This window comes from Bactrocera latifrons, unplaced genomic scaffold (assembly GCF_001853355.1).
Source record: "Bactrocera latifrons isolate USDA-ARS-PBARC rearing strain unplaced genomic scaffold, ASM185335v1 scaffold_59, whole genome shotgun sequence".
NCBI classification, from domain to species: Eukaryota; Metazoa; Arthropoda; class Insecta; order Diptera; family Tephritidae; genus Bactrocera; species Bactrocera latifrons.
In genome coordinates this window covers 894,314-917,900 of record NW_017537256.1, presented here as the reverse complement: position 1 = coordinate 917,900, position 23,587 = coordinate 894,314, and the positions used below count along the sequence as shown (strand labels likewise).

Below are 23,587 nucleotides of genomic sequence, written 5' to 3'. Positions count from 1 at the left end.
CGCGTCCAATCAGATGATATTTGGAAAAACTGACCCATCGGTCTAGCAGTTTCCGGCTAATCCGCTCTGACCGGGCATCCATACAAGCCTAATATATTGCGTATTTCTAATCAAAGTGCCATTGTCGTGCTACACGAACTGATGCAGCATCGTCTCCGTAAAACTTACAAATTTCAATGGCGACTTGCGAGGCATCTTCTTCTTCTATACAAAAATTTCAAAATAAAGTGAATTTCTTCATTATTTTCATTTTTGAACAGCTTTAACTTCAACTTCCCCGAATTAATTTTTTTATTTTTTTTATTTTTTTTTATTTTATTTCTTGTTAAAAAAGCTTAAAATTTCGTCTTTCCAACACTATATGGTATGACACAATGTGATTGGTAGCATTTGAGATATACAACTGCAACGACATCTATTGACAAAATACGAAATGACTTTTTCGACTAGAAGAAATTTGAAGCTATTTCTAATAAGGTCAGTTTTGCTAATTGATTGCATCTAAGGCTACTATGATGGCAGTCACTTTCGCTTGAAAGACGCTACAGTGGTATAGTTGTCTGAAGTTGTAGTTTGTGGAGAACTCGCGATAGGAGACTCCACCAGCTATTCTCACCTGAGCCTCGATCCATCCGATAAAAAGTTCAGTGCATACCTCCTTCAAAAGCTTTGATTCTTCAGGAAATCCTCCGCTTGAAACACGCTACAGTGGTCTCGGAGTCTGAATCTACAGTTGATGTAAAGCTGCCGACAAATTGTTCATTTTGACCTACTGAAGGGAATTTGAAAACTATTGGTCAGTTTTTGAAAAAAAAATGTAGTTTTTTGGATGAAAATGAAAGAGTTGGCGGTTGACTGATAATATATCGCAAAGTTAATAAATTTCAGCTCAGAATACGCATAAACTGGTTTAATACACTTCTTTCATACCTTCTATACATACCATACACATGTATATAACACCAAAAATACATATGTATGTACTTATATATTTTAAGAATAATATTTCACAAATTTCAATTGCATGACTGACTTTCCTGCTCCATTAACCGTTACCATTAATTCATTGCGAAATTCAATTCAACTCAAACAACGAAACAAAATGCAAAAGAAATAATGCTATAATTCAATTTTCAGTTGAAAAGCACAAAGCAGCCATTACACGCCGCGCCCAAGAATGTTGTGCATTTCCTTGAACAAATGCGCTGAGATATGCGTAATATGCAGCCATTGTAATTACAAACATGATAACAATTCTAATAAAACTGTCAAACAAAAAACATATACACGCACACATACATACATATATGTATATTTATAGCGCACTTACAACACCCAAGCGTATAAACAACTTTTGCTGATAGCCGCACTTGTAGGCAAAAACGCGACCCATGTACAGCTGAACACTCGCGCCAACTTGTTTTGCTACCAATTGCTTACACATACATATGTAAATGTGTATTCGTACATATATTACATGCATAGCTGATCGTGCTACCAATAACTTAACGCTGGCGGCAAGCAATTTGCAACGCATTACAGCTTGCAGTTGCGCGACTCGACCGCCAACTCGCTGACACACTGACTGCCTGGTTAACCGCAACAGCGCTTTGCCGTCTGGTTACTAGGCTGCGCGGCGCGGCCAAACCCAAAAGACCAGCGCGGCGTTGTATAAGACCCGGCACCGGCACGCCAACGCGCTCACGTACATTTGACATAAATCTCGCGCCCAGCACCCGACACCGTGTGCGCGTGACAGCACGTCAACACTACGCAGGCGCTCCGCTTCCGCTGGTTTGTCTTCCTCCACTTACTGTCATTGCTTCTTCTAAAGTCGCCAAAAAATGCACTTGCGCATGCGTTAGCGCTGAATATTTCAATGGCGACGCAGAAAATTGTTGCACACGCAATGCAACATGTTGCAGCTGCAACGGTCAAGTTCAAGTGCATGCAGCGCGCGCCGTATTTTACGCGTTTTCGAAAGACACAGCGTATACCAAAACACGCCTTGACAAATTGGCGGGGAAAAATTACAAAATTTGAAGTTCAATGTGTAAATGGCAGTGACATATACATATTTATATATATTGATATATAGGCGCGCTTGTAGTTGCGTGCGTGCTGGTCGGTCATTGTCGCGCTTGGCGCACATGCGTTCAATCAACCTACATAAATATGTATGGTGAGGCAGATAGCATACCAAATCGGCCTAACTGCGAGAGATTTGACAGAATGTGTGCTTGCCGGCTCGTTGGAGGTCAGCACAGCTGCGCGACAGGTTTACACGCAGTTTTGGCATGAATGCAAAGGCACACACCGCGCGAGTCTCGCCACACCGCCAGCACCCACCTCTCCTTGCGATCTGTGGCAATGCGCGAGCAAACTGTGTGCGTTTTGTACGCATTGAGTTGGCAAATTCAATGCGAGCCACTTTATTTATCATAAATGTATGTGCGTGTTTTTGTTTTGTTATTTGAGCTTTTATCTCAAAAATGTTCGTTTTTTTGCTCAATGAGTTTGACCGTAAATACGAATATGTGGTTTTTATTTTTGTCTACGCCAGATTGCGTTTGGAAAATGCAATTGTGCGCTGTGTTTGTTTATTTTAGTAACCATTTGTTGCTCCGATGTTTGTTTAGCCAATTAAGTTATTTTTTTTTTTTTTGCGGATCAATGCTTGTTAAACATTTTTTCAAATATTTTGCTCTTTGTTATCGTAGTCAATGAGGGTTTACTTCCTATTTCGGTGTATTTGTATTTATGTCTCTGCATTTCAGTGTTAATTTAATAGTAAAATATGAGAGATTTAATGAACCTACAACACTTACGTACATAGTGTATATATTTTCATAGCATTTCAATCAAACGTTTAAAAGTTATTGGTCTCAAAGTAAGACTATCAGTGCTATCATGTTTGTAATGTAAAAAAGCAAATTTCATACCTTGAAAAAAAAAAATACATTGATTCCTGTTGGAAAACACTCAGTTGATGCAAAACCTTTCGAAGTATATTCAATGGTCAAGTTCGCAAAGTTCAGGCCACCAGAGGTAATAATGCCAAAATATTCAGTGAATAGCTATAGAAGCTAGATGGGACAAATTATTGTCCGACTCTTATTTTCGCTATTTTCGGCTATAGTTCACTGAATGTTGCCTTCCAACCCTCGACCGTTGCTGGATAATTTACGTTACTTATGATTTAACATACCCTCCGAGAAAATAATTTGTCAAAGCCATTTCTCGAAATAAAAGCGTCGCCACACATTGCATGCAAGGCTTCCAAAGTATTCCATTATGAACATACTTACAATATTTTACACAAATCAGCAAACAACCATGGACCAAATTACATCTTCCATATTAGTAGACGTTGTACATGTACGGGACTCATATCTTGATTCCTTACATTCACAATTTCGTACAAATTTTCAAGTGATAAAACAATTTAAATTTTTTTTTTTATTTAGCCGATTAAATCGGTATTAATTCTTATGTGGATTATAATGAATGCCACCTTAGTATTGAGGACTTGGGAGTAATTGTCTATATTTTGTTTTTATGTTCTTTTTAGAGGATTCCAAAAACATAAAATGAAATTTAGATAGATAGGTAGAAAATTGAGGATTTGCACTGCGACCTATGGACTTGTGTGCCCTTTTCTATATCACAAATGATCACAAAGGTCCGGCATTCTGAGCGCAACTGAGATGATGTAATCTCTGTCCACATAAATGGAGCGGGCTAGGTCGTCGGCCGGCTTATTATTGGCTACCCATTTATGATCCGGCACCGAGGTCAGGTGCACACGGTTGCAAACTGATAAGCGGTTCGGCCTTCCTATACACTCCTCCACTAAAAGCGAATTGACCTCATAAGCTGAAATATGCCGCTTTAATACCGTAAGGACAGCGATAGGCTGGTTGCGACAGTTGCGGTGGAGATTGATTCCTGCACACTGACTTATAGCAAATACTTCTGCTTGAAGGATGCTTGGAAAACGTCCCAATGGTATGGATAATCTAGTATGAAGTCCCACAATGCCTGCTTCAATACCTTCCGGTGTTTTCGAGCCGTCAATGTATTACTGGATAGTTCTGCCCGTTAGCAGTAGAGCGAGTGTGGAATCACTCTTCTCCACCTTACTGCCGAGAGTAATCCTAAACTTTTTGTAAACTTTATCTCCTCTTCGTAACACCGTTGCTTGGAAGCAGGGTCCGTGGTGTGTCTTTCCCTGGTTCTTTGCCTAAACCCTCTGTTTCCACGGGCAACAGGCAACATATGTTTAGGAAAAAAATAATAAAACTTTTTTTTATTTTTTTGATTTTCAATAATCAGAACTGCTGCCATGAGAAAATAATTAGAAATTGTTATAGAGAATGAATGGAAGACTATTAATAAAAAATAATTATGCTTTTCTTCAAATAAATGTATATATGTATTTATTTTGATAACAATTCCAATTGACAGTAACAGTTTAGGAAAGAAGTATTGAATAAGAAATATGTAAAAAGTGGCAGTGACAAGCAAGATTATGCATTGAGCATTTGACTTAGATAATTATGCAATATCACAGTGCATTTATGGTAAAAAAGAAAATCATTAGTAAAATAGAACGTGCAATTATAGACATATAGAGATATAATGTGAGATTGAAAGAAATAAAAAGAAATGCGACAATTTTGTTTACCAAAGTGTTTAATTAAACTAAAATTATTTCGTGTTTATCATTTCATTGTCATGTATGTATATATGTATGTATTATTGTAAACATGTTGCAGGTATACCAGTTAAATTGCATATGGCCAGATTATGGTTGTATGTGTATTTATAGTGTATAAAATAGGTGCGTATATTCCCGTTCGAAACGCATTTTTTTTTTTTTTTTACTCGTAACTATCGGTTAAATAATTATTTAGAGAGTGCCTGGAGCTGGTTGCAAATTCACTGATGCTGCCGATTGTATGTGACCGGGCAATGGTGCCACATGTACAGCGCCACGGGTCTTGGCCACATAGGTGCCTTCAGCGGCCACGACAGCGGGAGCAGCTACCACGGCAGGAGCGGTGATGATCTGTACTGGTGCTGGGGCAGCTACAACAGCGGGCACGGCGGCGGCATGTACCGCAACGGAACCAAGTGGTGAGGCCAAAACGGCGCCATTGATTTGACTGATCAATGGTACGACCGAGCAGTGGGCAGCACCAAGGGCCAAAGCGAACAAGACTACGGAAACGGCGAACTAGAAAGTGAGATGAGAGAAATGGTTATGTATTGTTATTTCTAGAATGAGTAGATATTATTCAAAATTATATACATGTTATTTTCTTTATATTTTTAACATAAAAATTTTTGCCCAAATCGTAAATTAGGTTTTTTTTTGTTTTAATTTAACTAAGATCTTAATTTATTTTGCGTTTAAGCTTTAGCTATCTAAAATCTTTAACTGAGGAGGCTTCATAGCCTATATTAAAACTATATGTTATCAGCCCTTTCAAAATATCGACAAATTAAGAGAATTTTGTTGCAATTTTGTTTTCACTTTTGTACACAGATTCGTTTTTGTTGCCCAGTAAATCTTTCTTTTTAACACTATTATTAAATAAATATTATAGAAACTTCACAGGAACACACAAAACTATTTTATATCAATATTTTTTATCCGGAAACACTCTTGTTTATGTATATCCTTTTTCTTTGCTCACCTTCATGTTGCTTATTTTATGAGGTTTTGTGATTGTTGGTTCAAATGAACTTTCTTAACAGCTCGAAGCTTGAATTCTTACTATGATCAATCTTAGCACTCAGGTGATCTTTTATACTTCTTGATTAGCATTATGCCGCTATTTCAGAAATGTTATACATTTTTCTTCCATGTCGCGCTGAAACATACAGTTTGCTACACATACGTCATATGTATGTACAAACGGAGTATGTAAGTATGTGAACGCTTTGCAAAGTATGTGAACACTTTTGCACTTAGCTATTGTATGAACTCGTACATTATACAATGGACAATTTTTTATAAAAATACCGAGGCATAAGCAAAAAAAAATAATAAAACTCGACATTTTAATCCAGTACCAGTTCTGCTTTTCAATGGCAAATTAATAGCGAATCAGTGGCAATGGCGACTGCGCGTATAGAAATATCTACATAAATGGGCTGCTGATAAATGGGTGACGCGGAAACTACCTTTATGTCGTCTTAAAGTAATAATGTCAAGATCTCGTCCACCAACGCCACACACGAGCACACACTTGCAAGCACAAATGTGAGGGTTTAAGACACCGTGGATGTTTAAACCCGCCGCTGGCGACAAAGCTGGTCAAAACTACGTCAAAGGCGACTCAAGTTCGGGGTCGTCCGCATCTACATTCATACACATACGTATGCAAATTTATAAGTATGTCATACATGTGTGTGCTTGAGAATGCGACCTGGTAGCTGGATGGGTGTTTAAATTATACTTAATTAGATCAATATGTAGATTTGTATACTTGCGTAACCCTGCTTAGAGTTACACGTGTGCATTATGAAGCTTAAAACTATGCACATACATACACACAAATAAACTGTGTACGTCTACACACATATGTACCTTTATACGCGCTCCTACAATTACTGTTACTTTGTACTGCTTGCTTAACTATTCGATCTGCCAATTCTGGTAAGATCACTTTCCGTTTCAGAAGCAGCACCAGCTACTCATATATAGCTCAATTGAAAAGTCCCCGGCCTACCATAGTAAGGCAAATTTTTTTAGCAAAATTCGTTTTCTCATTCTACATACTCCCGTTGACGGGCGATACACCAATTATAATGACCCTCCAACTATGCCATTTTTGTGTAACAATTTGTCATTTGCTTTAAAATAGGTCTCAGTTTCGACATGTATCTCTTCATCGGACGAAGATTTCTTTCCAGTGAGTACTCTTTTCAGATCTGAAAGAAATAGTCGCTGGAAGCCAGATCTAGAGAATACGGTGCGCCCAAATCATGAAATTTCGCTTAATGACACAACATTTTTCTTCAAATCCGACCGTTTTTTTTTTTGGTTTTTGTCGATTTCGTTCTTCAAACGGTCCAATAACGCCATGTTGTTGTTATTGTAGTGGTAGAATTCTGGCAATTTGACAGTACTTGGTAGGATACAAAAGCCGGGCCGTTCCGGTTACGTAGACTCGTAGACGGACTATCGTGGAAATGTAGTAGTCTCCGTTGATGGTCTTCCTTTTTCAAAGTAATCAGTAAAAATTATTCCATGGATATCCCATACCACAGACTCCATAACCAAGCGGGTTCATCGTGTGCAGTCCACTCGAATGACTGTCGATTGAACTTGGGAGTGAAATGATAGATCCATGTTTCATCCATTGTCACATATCGGCGCAAAAACTCGGGTTATTGGCATCTGATCATCTCCAAACACTGCTCCGAACCATCAACTCGTTGTTAGTTTTGGTCAAAAGTGTGCCTTCGCGGCATCCACTTTGCACAGAGCTTTCTCTTACACAAATATTCGTGAATGATAAGATGTACATGTTGGATTGACACCTTGACAGTGCGAAAAATTTCACTATAGTGTGATCAAACTTATTTTTGGGGTTTTTCTGCTGCGTTCACCGCCTTCGGTGCTCATATGGATTTAATTCTGGTAAGGCCGGGGACTTTTCAATTGATCTGTTACGTATATATGCTTAATATACTTATGTAATAATTCAAGTGCGGCGACAATTCGATACGTCCGTTGAAAGCGGACAGTCAGGCGCACAGAGTGACAAAATATACACACGCCTATATATCATACATAGTTTGAACATGTATATAAGTGTTTGCGCAGACAGACGAACAAGCTAAGTACTTGACAACAAACAAGACAACGTCGACGCTATATTTCATATTTTCCTTTAAAAAATTCAGAATATATTCGAATTGTTAATGTTAATTTTAACTGGCAGGCAACACTTTAACGTTGACGGTTTGGACAAATAAATCAAATCCATATTTACTTTTTGCATTGTCATCAGTTTCTTTAATTTTTCGTAAGCTTTCTTATTAAAAATAAAATATATGAGTAAAAAACAATAATTGTAGAACTATAAAGCATTTCAAAGCTTTAAGTCTCTAGTGGATAAAAAATTATATYTATTTGTCTCGCAAAGATGTCAGATCACTCAAAAAGCTTGATAAATGCATACCTTCACATAACAGGATAGAAAGATCCTTATCTCAATTTTGGTCGGTCAGTTTGGAAATTTTCTTAAGGAAGACTCGTTAAACAAAAAATGTTGATTTCGTTCGTTCAGTTTGTATAGTTGATATACGCAATAATCTTGATATCCGGAATTCTGGCAAATGTGCAGCTTCTATTCATATGAAAGATTTCAGAATAATGTCTCAAAAACTGAGGAACTAGTTCGCGTATATACAGATAGACTGACAGACAGATGAACATGGCTAAATCTACGCAGCTGGACACTCTGATCATTCAAATATACACTTTACAGGGTTTGCTTTAGGTGTTTCATACTTCGTATGAACTTTGAGCTTTGGGGTGAACTTTTTGGAATATAATCTCTAATATTCAAGGGAATAGCAAAATTTTAGGTTATGTCCAACTCTCTTTATGATAATAATATATTACTATACACTATTCCAAAGGCTTTTCAAAATCACTTTATATTAAAAATCACAACACAACATTATATAAAGCAATTGGTATGCAGAAAATGAATGGTTGAACTTAATTGCATCGATAAATGCTTAATTCAAACTACTACAATGTACATTTTATACATAATAAATGTGTGGGCGTTTATTGGCGTAAGTAATAATAAAATAGATTTATGGTTTAATTTACCAGACACTCCCTTTCAGCATACATTTATTTTAATAACTATTGTCTAAGTTCTCCGTCAGAAGCCTTTCACTACTTTTTGAGTTCCATTTTCATTACTCACTAAGAGTATATAAAATAATGACTACATATCCGGTTACAGATCATGAATTTTATATACCCAAGATCAAACAAAATTCTTCTAACTATAAGCCGTTTATTTAGGATTCCCTTTCACTACCATGAATGCTCATTTTTATACTGTCCGAAATGAAATTCGACAGAAATTAGTGAGTACCGAATCGAACAAGCAAATGGCGTAAATCAAGTAGGCTGGTCTAATCAAATAAAAATAGAATGGACAGAAGTTGTAGCACTCTAATGTAGTACTCAAGGAGCTTTCCACATCAAGAAGCTATTGATTTGTCGGAACCACCAATATCGAATCACTGTACCATTTATATACCAGACAAACTCAACATTTTAATTTGACGAGGTAGCTTCAAGAAGAAATAGCTAAAAACATTATAGGATACAAACTAATCGATACAACTCAAGTCCTCGTATGGAAGCCTTTTTTACTTGACAATTATACAATCTACGAATAAATTATTGAGATCGGGCCAGGAGCCCAATAACTGCTATATAAACTAACTGATTAAAATCAAAAATATATATCTTTTCTACTTTATGCTATAAAATTGCCGCTATGAAGGGTATTATAGCTTCGATGAACCTTGATCGAAACAATCATCTATGGTTCGAATAACTAAATAATATTTCGAAAGCATGTCAAACTCAGAAGTGGCTTAAGTAATAACTCACACACAGGAACACAGACATTGTTCTTTTTAAAATTAAGCTGTCTTGACACAAGTTTTGTTTTAAGCCGGTCATTGCAAAGCTAATGAGTTAGGCATAGGAGGACATCCTTGTTCCGCTCACGTCGAAATGAGACGAAGTTGGCACTACATTTGCTTCTTACGTTTTAGCACTGGATAAATAGACTTCGCGTACGCTTAAGAGGCGCTCGTCGACGACCCGTCAGTTCACACGACAGTCGGTTCTACGTAAGCGGAATGAACACAGATTTTTATCCGACCAAAGACTGTCAACTTGGCAGATTTCTGCCGCTACCACAACAACAACAATCAGTTCACAAACCGTTTACTGAAGCTCCTGCCCTGTAAAGTTGAACTTCCCGCACACTGTCTAATAGGCATTCATACGGCAAGGTTTAAAATCGTGTTGAAAGCCAGATGTCAAAGTTGTATGAATAAGGGTGAGGTGGAAACCTCCAGGTACATTCTCCTCCATTATCCAGGCCTTGCACGATCGAGTAACCTTACCTTCGGTGAATCAGAAGTCATAGCCAAAACTGATGCTAGCTGTCTCAACAAATTTATGACGTGCTCAAAGCGCTTTGTCGATCTGTAAGAGTCCTACCATTTTTTAGGAGTTTATAAGTACCACAACGGACGTTCTAAGCTGTCCACGTGGGATCATTCCTGAATCAACCGTTTAACCTAACATAAACTAACTTAGAGTAATTTTTCTATTCTACCGACGTTGCAATTTGTAATCATTACATGCTAACAACATATTATTTTTTGTTCGAATTTCCAACATTTTATTTCTAAGCAGACCCAGTCAAACTTTACGTCTGTGTAACATGTCAAAATTTTTATACTTCAATTGTCTTTCATAATTTCGAAAACAAAAATACATGCCAAATCTATTGATAAGACGATTTTATTGTAATAAATAGTGCATTTGTATTTTTTTTTTATACTTTTTTATATATATTCTCTAATAAATTAGCATAATTTGCTTAATACAAAGAAGCAACAAAATCGACGCGTTAGTGTTTTGTGGTGATATAAGTTTTGTGCAAGCACGCATAAGTAACAACATACAGTATATTTATATGCTTTCGCCAAGTCTCAACGCGTATGTGCTAGCTAAATACAAGTGTGGTTTTTGCTGTTGTAAACTAGCATAGCTAAAAACATAAGGACGGAACAAGTATGGCGCGTTTAGTATTCAGCGAAAAAATCAAAGGAAAACAGCGTTCACGGGTGCGTAAAACTATTTGCTCACATACAAACTCACACATACCCCTATTCACACAACGAACGACGCAGGATACAGGCAGGCATTTTCATTAAAACTACCAAAAGCAACCTTAGTGAATTTAATGATTTCTCTTGGCAGTTTAGTAAAAATATCCTTTAAACACATACATCACACGCATACAAAAATGTCTAAAAAGAAGCGCATAACGTTAATAAGTTTCTCTGAAACGCCGCGTTTATCTCGCATACAGCCACGCACGAAAGGATGGCGCGGTGTGAGCTTGCTGCTAGAACCAACTACTAAGAACTGGTGGGAGGATCCTGACGTTGTTGTGGCGTAAGTATTTGCTTTAGCTTTTTAATATTTTTTTCGCTTTATTATTGCATTGGTGACTGCGCTAATTTGTCTGTTTCCTGCGGTGGCTAAGCTTTTCGCGTTATGCGTGACAAAAAGCGTGTGTGATTGAAATTTCGGTATGCCAGTAATGGCCTAGATATGGTGATTGCTTTCATGCGACTGCGTTGTGTTGAAGTCGATTTAGTAGACTCTATGTAGTATCAAAGGTAATATCAATTACTCTTTTTGCTAGTGAGAGACGGTTAATGAAAATCAATCAAAGACATAAATTGCCTACAATTTGGCAGGGGAATAAGTTAGAACGTTAATGCAGAATTTTATTATTTCTTATTTTCTTTATTTTTTTATTATGCATGTGCGTTATTTCTACCGCAATTAGCAACAAAAAATACAACAAAGTTCCGTTTATCCCTGTAGGCAAATTTTTAGATTCGAAAGTATTAGTTAAGTAGCTAGATAGGTAGATAGAGTGGCTGTCTAATGACGCATCTGAACCTTTAGGTGAACCACTGTGATACGACCGAGACTAAGGGCCCCTCACACTAATGGTTTCTCTCTGAACCACCCCGTGTATCTGATGAAGTTCATCAATACGAATATATTGATCTGTGCAACCTTGGAGACGTCGCCAAGAAACCCTTTATCGATTGTTTTCATATATAGAGCTTTACATAGAAGATGTTTTATAATCTCTCTTTTTCTACATCCTGACATCCCCTTCTACCTCCTATATCTATAGTAGTCATTACAAAGCATAGAACGTAGTCCGCTTCTTTTAAACTTTTTTTTTTGTCAAAAGCTCTTTGTAGATTCATTCCCAAAGGAAATGTTCATTTTCCATTTTATTCGAATCAAGTATTTAATATATTGTTTTAATTACTAGGTAATCCGGCCACCCGTTGCTGTGGTATACATTTTATACTATCATTCATATAATAAACTATTCAATACGGTGAAAATTATATTAGCGAATAAAGGCGAAAAGGTTTTTGTCGGTATAAGAATCCAAGGCTGATGTATCAAAGTCTGGTTACCAGCCTTTCTATCCAGTTAATAGAGTTGTATGCTTAATAGAGCGTCTATTTAATCGAGCTTTCACTGCATTTTTTATTTCTGAATTGTTTTTACTATCCTATCATCTAAGTTTGCTCGAACTGGACACAGTGTGCTAAATTTTACTAAAATCGATTCAGTAGTTTATTAGTCCATCGCGGACAAAACAACGTGACGTGATAATGATTATATATTCTTTAAAAAATTCCAAAGTATGGCTGTTAACGAACAATAACGTCGTAATCGAGTTTGAAAGCTGACCGTCGGGATTAAGGGGACGATAGGTTAATGCTCCGTTCTAATAGCAGGCGTCTAAGTAACCGTAGCGGACCAGGATTTATATGTGGATCACTATTAACATGACTATTTTTGTAGCTTTCCCTACATTTGATACTGCAGCTATTTGTCGTTGTGGTCCGATTTATACAATTTGTTCGGAGCATGTGACATTGCCTTGAATAATAACCTCTGACCAAATTTAGTGAAGATATCGTGTCAAATAAAAAAGTTTTGCATGCAAAGACTTGATTGGGAACGATCGTTTATATAGGTTAGGTTATGTTAAGTAAGGTTATATGCCCGACTGCCACGTCATACATCGACCAAGTGGTTCTTAATAATACCAGCTGAATGTTCAGCTTAATTTGAACTGATGTATTCGTCATGTAGGAGGTCAACGTTTTTTGCGAATTTTAAGAGCGAATTGTTATCTTATTTTGATACCTCATCTAGTCCCTTAACTTGCAAAGCTGCTTGATATGCCTCATTATAATGCTGGACAGGAGCATAAAATGGCTTATGGCTACTTCCCTGCACCTTTTGCATTTATCGTCTTTACTTATGCCCATCCAACAACTGTCCTGAAGTGCTGTCAAGACCGTGTAAGTGAAAAACATGCGTGTTTCCCTTCGGAGCTGTCGCTCACGATTTTAGTCATCGTGCATGTCATGAAGGCTTTCCATCTTATTCTGATCCGACTGTCAACCCTTTCGGAAATTTTATTGTATATCAATTTAAGCGACTTCTATATTTCCTGTACTGATTCGGTAGCCAGACAAATAACATTTTTGGCAATCTCATCAGCTGTTTCGTTTCTCGGATTTACATATTTTGTTATCTGGAATCCTATATATACCAGGTTATTCAAAAAGTTTTGTCGTTTGATAAGAAAAACACAATTTTATGATTCAAAATACACTTTATTATTCAGTATCTCCCTGGACTTGCACCAATGATCCTCCAATCTGTGAATTTCATCCCTGAAATGAGAATCCGGAAGGTCTGCAAAAAACACTTCAACAGCTTCTTCATTTGATGAAAAACGCTTGCCAAGCTTACATTTTATGAGTTCTGAAAACAAATGGAAGTCGCTGGCGGGCAAATTTGGTGAATACGGTGGACGCTCCAACAATTCGAACTTTAATTCATGGATTTTAGCCATTGCAAAAATGTCTTTGTGACACGGTGCATTGTCCTGATGAAAAAGGAACGATATACAGCCGCTTCTCGGCAGCCAACACAGCTACTGATTCTTTGCTTCTAAGGACATTATCTGTCATTACGATGTGAAATTATTGCTAAATTGCCGCTTGACTATCGACGATTACCTATATTCTTCTTTATGTTGTTTCTGCGTTGTTAGCTACCTCGGTCGCTTTTTTGAAGGCAAAATTCTTTCCCTGGAAAATGGTGTAGTATTGAGGAAGCTTGTAGAGTTGCCTGAGATCCAGCTACGGGCAATAAATTCCGGCTCCCTTTCCGTGAGCCAGTTTGATCAGTGGGAATCTAAATGTTATTGATTCCGCTAGCGAGTCTCACTTTTATGAAATAAGGATTCAGTGCATCCGATGAATTTATACGTTCTTGGGGGGAAAAAGAACATGCACAAAAGAAAAAATTCTCCGACATTTCCTCCTGGGCATTTTCTTTTAATAAGTTAAGATTCATTGATCCAAGTAGCAAGAAGGGCAATAAAAATGATTACACCCTTAAAACTGACGCAGGCAACCGGCAACATCATGTTTATTGCAGACGACCACGAACTGACAGCGATCGGACGAAATTACTACTACTTAGCTCTAATGTATTGGATCTTGCTTTTCTACAGCGACTATAAACACTTATGCGTACAAACAATTTCCCAACTAAGTATGCATACATACACACAAATATATGCCTTTGGCGTTCTTACTAAACCCGTTTATTTTATTTATTTTACTTTCCACACCAAGCCGTTCGCTTGTCAATTTGTGGTGTCATAAATTGTATAAAATAAATTTTAGCCAAACAATAAATTTGAACGCTGCTTATAAAAGGAATTTCGCTGCAACAAAAAAAAAAAAAACAACTTGAGCTATAAGTGGAATTTCCTTTATCACCAGCCAAGCGAATTTCGTAACATAAATTTCTTATATTCTATAAAGTTTTCGCAGCGCGCTATTGTTTACTTTTTATTTTGTTGCGCCACTCAACAATGTGTACGAGTATAATCAACTCGTAGTCGCATTATCTTTGGTACGCGCCCCACCCAAGGCTGCCTGCCTGGCCAAATGATTGGGAGTTATGTTGTGGCCGCAACTTGGCACAAACAACAACAAATGCGAGCATATGTATGCGCATACGGCATAGATCTGGCCAGTTTGTGGCAACGTGATGTAAAATCTGTTGAAAATTGCATCATAATCAAAGCAGCTGGCGGCGTGGCAATGGACACACTCTACGCCAGCGTTTGGCTGTTGGTCTTGTCGTACTCGCGCGCGCAGTTCGTTGGCACAGTCATTAGAAGTCACTAATTTGGCGATGGATTGATTGTACGAAATTCAATAAATTTCATTAAGTATTTGAACGATCAAGTGCAGGTGTTAGTAGGTAAATATATCAAAACATTTTCATATTGAGGGGTTGAAAAAGTTTGGATGGTAATGTATATATATATATAAACAGAAGTTGAAATAACATAAGAAAGCAAAATTTATTCGCGAAGAGGGTGTCTTCATTCTTGAGTTTATAAAAATTTTGTAGTTCGGGTGTCGTACCTTGGAACAAGTCTGTGATTAGTGAAGTTTATAAGTAAGATGAAAAGTCGAGAGGGGCATTTCATGCTCAACTAAATAAATAATTTCAAGAAGACAATATTTAACTCCCATTGAAAATTTTCGCTCTGAAATAATCAAGGTAATTTTTTTGCAAATTAAAAAACCTAACATCGAATATTTTTAAAATTTCCAAGATAGTTCTATTGGGTAGTCGAGTCTTTTCATATTTCTAATCAAACTTAATTTTTTTTTTTATTTATAATGAATCAAAAATGTACCATTTTGGTCCACCACTCTTTGCCATTTTTCCGCTAGAGACATTATTCCATCAGTGTACAACTTTTTTGGTTTTTCGGCGAAAAACTGCGACATGTAATTTTCACAGGCTTCTTTTGAAGCCAACTTTACTCGATTAAGAGAGTTCTGCATTGACCGAAACAAGTGGTAATCCGGTGCAAGGTCAGTGTTATATGGTGAATGCATCAAAACTTCCCAAGTCGAGCTCTTCCAGTTTTTGACGAGTCATCAAAGACGTGTATGGTCTAGCGTTGTCCTGATGAAAGACGAAGCCCTTTCTGTTGATCAGTTCTGGCCGTTTTTTTCCAATTGCTTGCTTCAACCTCATTACTCGTTGACAGCAAAACACTCAGCTTAACCTGTCGACCCGTCAATCCTAGCTTTGCGACCATTTGTTGAACTTCACCTTGCTTGGATCATGATCTTTTTCGAGCATTCTTATCGTATTTGATCCTGTTACCATTCGCTTCAGAAATTTTTCGATTTCATTTAGTTGCAGCAAATAATCGCAGATGTTAATTCAGTCCATTAAATTTTTCACATACAAGTCAGGTGGTACCCAAATGTCGAGAATCTTTTTGCAGCCAGCTTTTTTAAATGGTTTAAAACCGCATGATGATGAATCTTAAATTCCTTAGCGATGTCATGACTGCTTATGTGACGGTCCKGGCCAATCTTTTTCATAATTTCATCGACTTTTTCAAGGATAGGTCGACCAGAGCAAGGTTCGTCTTTCACATCGAAATTTCCACAACGGAAGCGATCGAACCATTGTTGTGCTACACGAACTGATACAGCATCGTCTCCATAAAATTCACAAATTTCATTGGTATATTGTTCAGGGTATAATGAATTTTTTAGATTTACTTTAAGTCCTTCAAAGTTTTATTTCCAAACTACTACAACACTCACTTTAAGATTAATGACTCCGTACGAAATATTACTAAATTTTTAGGCAAACATACATATATGTATATTATTTGCCCTTTTGTATGACAACAAGTACCTACGCTTGCTCCAGCCATAACTTTAAATCAAATTAAAGTTTAATCAAAACTGCAACTATTCATCCGCTTCCCCCGCACCAAAAAATCGCATGCAAAGTGCAACAAAAATGCGAGGAAATCAATTTGCATTTCAGTTTGCCGTTATAATAGCAACCTTTTATATCGTTTTTTGTTTTTTTTTTTTATTGGTTTTGTTTTTTTGAGTTTCCCTTGTGACCGACAACGCCCACCAAGTGCATTTGGTACGTGCTGGCATTTCGGCTGCCACACTTTCGTGTAGCCACAAGCCTGTACGTTTGTGTGAGTGCAAGTGTGCGCTCGCGCCCAAACATTCGGCGGCTAGCACGCCCCGCGGCACGCCATGCGACGCCACACCGCTCCACCCAGACGCAAACCGCGGGGCGGCATTATTAGCCAGGCAACTTGCCGCACTGTGACACACTGTTTTTAGCAACAAAGCAACAACGTGTTGTAAGTTATGCGTCGCTATGAACACTTTGCGGCAGCAAATAACAATCACTGTTCGTTCACCAGATACCTACAACGTAAAACAGCGGTGGCATATAAAAGCAACACTAGCACTCAAAAGGGTCATAAAAAACGCGAACAAACAACGAACATTTAATTTACAGCTTTTCGCAAACTTTCACCTGAGGCGCCAACGCCGACAACGACGACGGCAGGCAAAAGTTTTTTCCTTTCGCTTTCAATTGTCGACAAATTCTTCAAGTGTGTCGTGCCGCACAAACATTACGTACGTATATTTGCATATAGTTTTTTTTATTATCCCTCATTTTTGTTTCTTTTTTCGGAGGGTGTTAATTTAGCTAAAAGTCACGTGCAGTCACGCCACGCGTCGACGCTTGCAGCTCTCAACTCGCAAATTGCGACTACTGTGTGTCGCTACTTATTTTGGATTCGATTGAGTACTGTGTATTCGATTTTGATCAAACTAAATATTGTTATGGGAGGGTATTAAAATGGAAAGCAGGAAATTCAGCAAATGACTTTTTAATTGGCTGCTCTGAAACGCATTTCATTTGACAATTATTTTATGACTTCCGTGAGGATTTAATGGAAGTAGTATCTCTCTCGACCGTCAAAGACCAAACTCTATAAGTTCCTTATTATTCCTGTATTGCTTATGACGCAGAGGCATAGATGATGACAACATCTGATGAGTCATCGTTACGAGTTTTTGATTTACGAACACAGTTCAGAGAATTAAGTCACAGCGGCTACGCTGGCTTGGTTATGTCGTCCAAATAGATGAAAACACTTCAGCTTTGAGAGTATTCGACGCAGTTCCCGCTGGGGGAAGCAGAGGACCAGTAAGACCACCCCTCCGTTGGAAAGACCTGTTGGAAAAGGATCCGGCTATGCTTGGAATTTCCAAATGGCGCCAAACTGCGAAAAGTAAGAACGATTGGCGCGCTATTGTAAACTCGGCTATAAATAAAGAAAAAGTATCTAGACAGCATAAATTCCGCCAACAATCTAATCTGGAGATCAAGCGCAGTATAATTCTTGTCAACAAGTGCCTCTTTGGGAACAGTAGACAATTTCCTCTCTCGACTAAATAAAATTAGGCTCTACAAGCCTCGTCTTTATTCCCTTCCTATTAAATGCAGCAGAAACATGAACATAAGAGCCACTTGGAGCCGTCCACGGTGAACAGTCGCCAAATATGGATGACGCTGGATGGGTCAGCTGTTCATTGCTTAATTCAATCAATTACGCCATGGCGATTGCGAAGGTGGATGTCTGTGTTGAAATGCTAGTAGACGATTTTTCACTTCACCAAATATGGTAAGTAGACGATGTGGTTCATACCGCATCCCGCCTTTACGGAACAGGTCCGTCGGATGAAGTCCGAAGTTTCGATTCTTCCATGCTGTGTTCGAGCGCATGCATGTTTCGGAGATGGTTATGAAACAAATTTCTTAAAATTGCGCTTAAACCAATCCAAACATAGATGTGAAGTCGTCTTGAGGTTGCACTTGTTGTCCGGATTGAGCAAATGCGGTACCCATTGCACCCACAGATTTCGCGTGCCCAATATGTTATGACTCAGGCGATCTATTAAAATGCCTTCTATATCAGCACTAGCAGACAGTCGGTAGTCTGCCAATACGTGGATTGTACAAAACAAATTTCGTGTTCGGAATCATTGCGAATATTGGAAAAGCCTTACTATGATTCAGATTTATCAAAAAACAGAAGCCAACAAGTGGTGCAAAGCCTTCAAAGACGGTCGAGAGATCGTTGAAAACATGCCCCCGTTCTGGGCGACCTTCGACCTATTTAACTGTGTGACTTGTGTGACTCTTGTTCACTGCAAGAGAGCTCGACATCTCTCGTGAATCCGTTGGAATGATTTTGGTGGAAATATCCATCCGGATATGAAACTCGTACTTGCTCGACTCGTCCCGATAAAACTTAAATTTTTAAAAAAGTGTTCGATTATGACCGAATTTATCATACCGGCATACCATCGTTCAACCACCGTATTCATCAAATTTGGTTCCATTTGAACTGAAGCAGCTAAAGGCCATCCAAAAAAGTGCTTATGAAAAGTGTTGGAGGACTGGAGCACTCGTCGACTCCACTCTATTAAATCTGGTGGGGATTACTTTGAAGGCGAAAAATAAATATTGATGAATAATTAAATATTTTGCGTTTTATTTTAAGACTATCTGTGATTTTAATCCAGCTGCCACATACTTGATATGTTGAGCTTAAATTCCTCACAGCAAGCTTGAATGATTTTAAAAATATACTTTATTATATAAATTTATATGTAAGTACATATATATGTAGATATGCATGTGAGCTCATTGAAAAGCACTGTGTAGATTGGATTTCCATACACACAATTTCCTGCTGCCACGCAACTGTTGACTGTTGCGTAGCACCCACCCACTCCACAAGGTATTGATAACTCCCGGGGTTTGGTCACGGCAACGTATGCGCCTAAGTGCTGCAAAGTGGCGTGTTGGGACATGCTTCAAGGTGTTGCTGTCAAAGTGTCAAAACAAGGAAAACGACAACAGTTTCGAAAGTGGATGTGCGCAGGCAAGTTGTGAGGATCGCGAGTAGCGCAAAGTGAAAAGCGCCGGTGATAGACTTGAGGCCGTCACAAAATTGTTGCAACGCGGCACAAAGCACAGCGTAAAAAGGCAGAGACAGCCTGTGGCATATGAGTGTGTTTGTGCATGTGATTGTGTAGAATACGAATCGTATTTAGTGCTCAATTCGAGTTGCAATTACAAAGTTACATTTAAAATGGAATCGAAATTAAAGTTGCTTGGTGGTGCCAATCAAAACTGTAAATGAACTAAGTGCAGTGGCAAAAAACAGAAAAACACAAAAAAAGTGAGCAATCGCAGCGTGTAACGGCGCGCAATTTAAACGAAAATAGAATTTTGTGTTTTCACCTTCAAGCGGCGCCACACAATGCCTCATACACGTGGCAGCAGACGCCTGTCTTCGCAGAACTCTTTACTCACAACAGCGTCGTCAACAATACAGCACAGCAACAACAGCAACGGCGCCAATGGCACAACCATCACAATGATGTTGGCAAATCGCATTACACACCCTGGTGAATGGTCAGTCGACGATGAGCACTTCTTCGAGACGAACACAATGAATGTGTGGCAAACGCTCGAATTTCTTTCCGGTTTAAATTTGCGTAAGCGCTATCATTATGAGGGTTACAGTGACACTGAGAATATTATACGCACACTAACACCTTCATGGCGGCGCGACAGTTTCGCCGAGAAGGCAGTCGCCAATAAGGAGGAAAGTGGTGCCACCGGTGATGGTAGCGGCAGTGGGCGTGGCAAAATGCCAATGGAGAGTGTTGGCCGGCAATTTGGTGACATTAGCGCTGCAACTATGCGTCGAGATCATCACGCCAGCAACAACAAAAACAAAAGTAATCGCGCGAAGAGCAGAACAGCTGGTAAAGTGCGATTTGTGCGCAGTAAGTGTGGCAATGGCAAGCAGCAGAGACGACGCACGAAGTCTGAAGCGCTAGATGCAGAGTATGTTCTGCTGCCGGCTGAATACAACGATTTGGTGAAGTGCAAGTATGAAAAGATTAAAAACTAAATTATTAATTAGTATATAACAAAATGGAAAAATTAAGTTAAGACTTTCAAGTGAAATTAACGGCAACTCTAAATGATTTTTGCTAACTGTTCTCTTGCTATTTTCGCAATTTTTCATTTTCTACTTTGCAAACGGTTTCAAAATACAGTGATGTTGTTACGATTGTATGTTAATAACTATCTCTTAACTAACTCTTAAATACTTGATTTTAAATATTTTTTCTCTAATTTTCTCGTACGAATGCCAAAGTCATTTAAGCATAAGTTAGCTTATTTCACAGACAGCTAAGGCGAGCGAGTCGTTCAGAACTACTCATACGCACTGTCCTCTAAGCAACAGTCTTTATTGTATTGAGCATTAATTTAATATTGTAATAAACATTTAATATATTTTAATGTTTTTACTGCAACACAATTAAGTTATTAAGCGTTAGAACACAAAATGTTTTAAAGTAGGAAAAACGATAACTTAGGCTATTCCGAAGCTATCATATAATACTTTTCAGAAAAGATACTTTTCCCGATTTTGATCGATCAGTTTAAATGGCAGCCACATACCATAGTCGTCTGATCGAACATCTTCTTTAGAAATGGTAGCCACGAATAATACTGGCCTACAGTGATTTTGTTGCCTTAGATATAAAATCGACTTTTGATATACATAGTTGTAGCCACAATTCATGGAACTATCAATGAATTTTAAGATTTTCTCTTGGTCATTTTTTAATCCTTATTTTTATTTTTTCTTCTTCTTAAATTTTTACCACCTGATCTTTCCAACGGAGTAGAAATCTTTCTAATCTGGAGTATTTTCGTCTCCTAATTCGTTGCCGTTGCCAATGTGGTTGGTATTAATCTTCCGCAGAAACTTCTCACGTAAACTCATAGCGTCGTCTCCTCAGATGTTGTCATCGTCCATGCCTGTGCACCATACAGCAAGACGGGAATAATGACTTATAGAGTTTGGACTTTGTTCGTCGAGAAAGATTTAGCTTAATTGCTTTCTCAATTGAAGTAGTACCTGTTGGCAAGAGTTATTCTGCGTTGGATTTGGAAGCTGTCGTTGTTGTTGGGGTTGATGTTAATTCCAACGAAATTATCTACAACTTCGAAGTTATGACTGTCAACAGTGACGTGGTAGCCAAGTACGATAACTGTTTGTTTGATGACCATTTGCTTCATTTACTTATGATAATTCGCTCTGCAACTCGAACTATTTTCTCCAGCAGTGGATTGAAAAGACTCACGATAGGAAGTCGCCTTGCCTGAAACCTCCTTTCTTGTCGAACGTCTCGGAAAAGTCCTTCCTGATCTTGACAAAGCTCCATCCGTGATAGTTTTCAGCATCATTTCACACAGCCGATACCAAATTCAGACATCGTAGCATAAAGGCAGCTCTTTTTCGTGCTGTCAAAAGCATTTTGAAATCGAAGAAGAGGCGGTGTGCGTCAATCCTCTTTTCACAGGTCGTTTCCAAGATTTGACTTTGATGGTGAATAAGCGGTAAGTTGTTGATTTGCCAGGCCTAAAGTTACACTGATAAGGTCCAATCAGTTCGTTGACGGTGGGCTTTAATCTTTCATATACGCTCGATAGAACCTTAAATGCGATGGAAGCTTATTCCATGGTAGTTGGCGCAGAGTGTGCGGTATATTCCACCATACCATATTCTACAAAAAAGCTTCATGGTTGGGCTATGGAACGTCCGCTCCAACGCCATTGATTGCTAATATATCTACGCAACCAGAATAGTGGTAACTGTAGAGCTGTGTAATCTATGCTAAATTTTGTGGCGATACCTTATCAAGTTTTCACCGAAAAACTTATCATACTTCACTCAATTAAACTGTAAAACATTTATCCAAACTGTTTGTCCTTAAACCAAAACTTTAAAACATTTTTGAGTACACTGTTTGAAGTAAGAAGCCATGCAAAGCATAAGCTTTTTTAAAAACAGTTACAACAATTTTTACAGTGTAAACGTAAAGCTTTTTTATAGCTGACGACCATAAGCTAATGCACCAACCACGCCGTACAACGCATAAAAAAGCTCCCAACTAGCAAATTACTTACACACTCGCATAAAAGCGCTTGGTCAAGAAAGCTGGAATAATAGAAAAGCTTTTCCGTTACAAAAATAAAATAGAACGACGGTTACAAATTACTTTAGCTTATGGGGCAATAAACAAGTGACATTTCTGCAATATGAAGCTTTAGTTAATTATTTCTTTAAATCCTTTGAAAATCTTAAAATATTTATTCCTAAATTATGCATGAATTATAAATGTGTTAAATGCTACGGTCTTGTTGAAGTACGGAGGCAGATAAAGGCGGTTAACGGCGGTTTATTAAAAATCTCGTTTCCATCGTTTCCATAATAGTGTCGAGTTCCATCAATGAATCATTTATTTACGCCTCATGAAATGCTCTTCCTCCGCAACAAACTTTGTGTTTGTATCTTGAGATTAGTTGTACAACGTTACAATGTTTACTTATGTTTGCAATATCAGAGGGTCACAAATCATACTTTTCTTGTAATTTCCATTTAAGTATGTCAATAGGCGGTAGGGAATCTGAAGGTACGCTAATTGGGTCTTTGAAAAAGATGCACTTAAAAAATGCAAATAATTAAATCAAGTAATGAATACTCCTTCAGTTGGAGCACACTCTTTTCACCATACATGAAGTTCCTTTTCAAACGCTATTTCTTTTAGTTTTGAAATGGGAAGCTGTTTTTAAAAGCAATAAATGTGCTTCCACTGGTTTTATATTCCACTAAGAGCGCAAATTGAAAGACAAAGCAACTTGTGA

General features: G+C 38.1%; 2 protein-coding genes across 4 annotated transcripts in view; one reads left to right on the top strand and one right to left on the bottom strand.

Annotated features, from left to right (window-relative positions):
• Positions 1 to 4,422: 4,422 nt before the first annotated feature.
• On the bottom strand, positions 4,423 to 5,810 carry LOC108974764 (adult cuticle protein 1-like). The gene is made up of 2 exons (XM_018942792.1): positions 5,703 to 5,810; positions 4,423 to 5,239 (listed from the first exon to the last, which is right to left on the bottom strand). The coding sequence occupies exons 1-2, from the start codon at positions 5,706 to 5,708 to the stop codon at positions 4,913 to 4,915; spliced, it is 333 nt and encodes a 110-aa protein (XP_018798337.1). The 5' UTR covers positions 5,709 to 5,810; the 3' UTR covers positions 4,423 to 4,912.
• Positions 5,811 to 10,599: 4,789 nt separating this feature from the next.
• The window catches only part of LOC108974770 (RNA-binding protein 25), a 30,799-nt gene continuing 17,811 nt past the window's right edge, over positions 10,600 to 23,587 (top strand). Inside the window, exons 1-2 of one of the 3 annotated variants that reach the window (XM_018942799.1) lie at positions 10,600 to 10,914; positions 11,163 to 11,248. In XM_018942799.1, the coding sequence (XP_018798344.1) occupies positions 10,864 to 10,914; positions 11,163 to 11,248 (137 nt within the window). In that variant the 5' untranslated portion in view covers positions 10,600 to 10,863. Of the gene's footprint in view, positions 10,915 to 11,071; positions 11,249 to 23,587 lie in introns of those variants that run through there. The other 2 variants (XM_018942800.1, XM_018942798.1) reach the window with 2 other exon arrangements.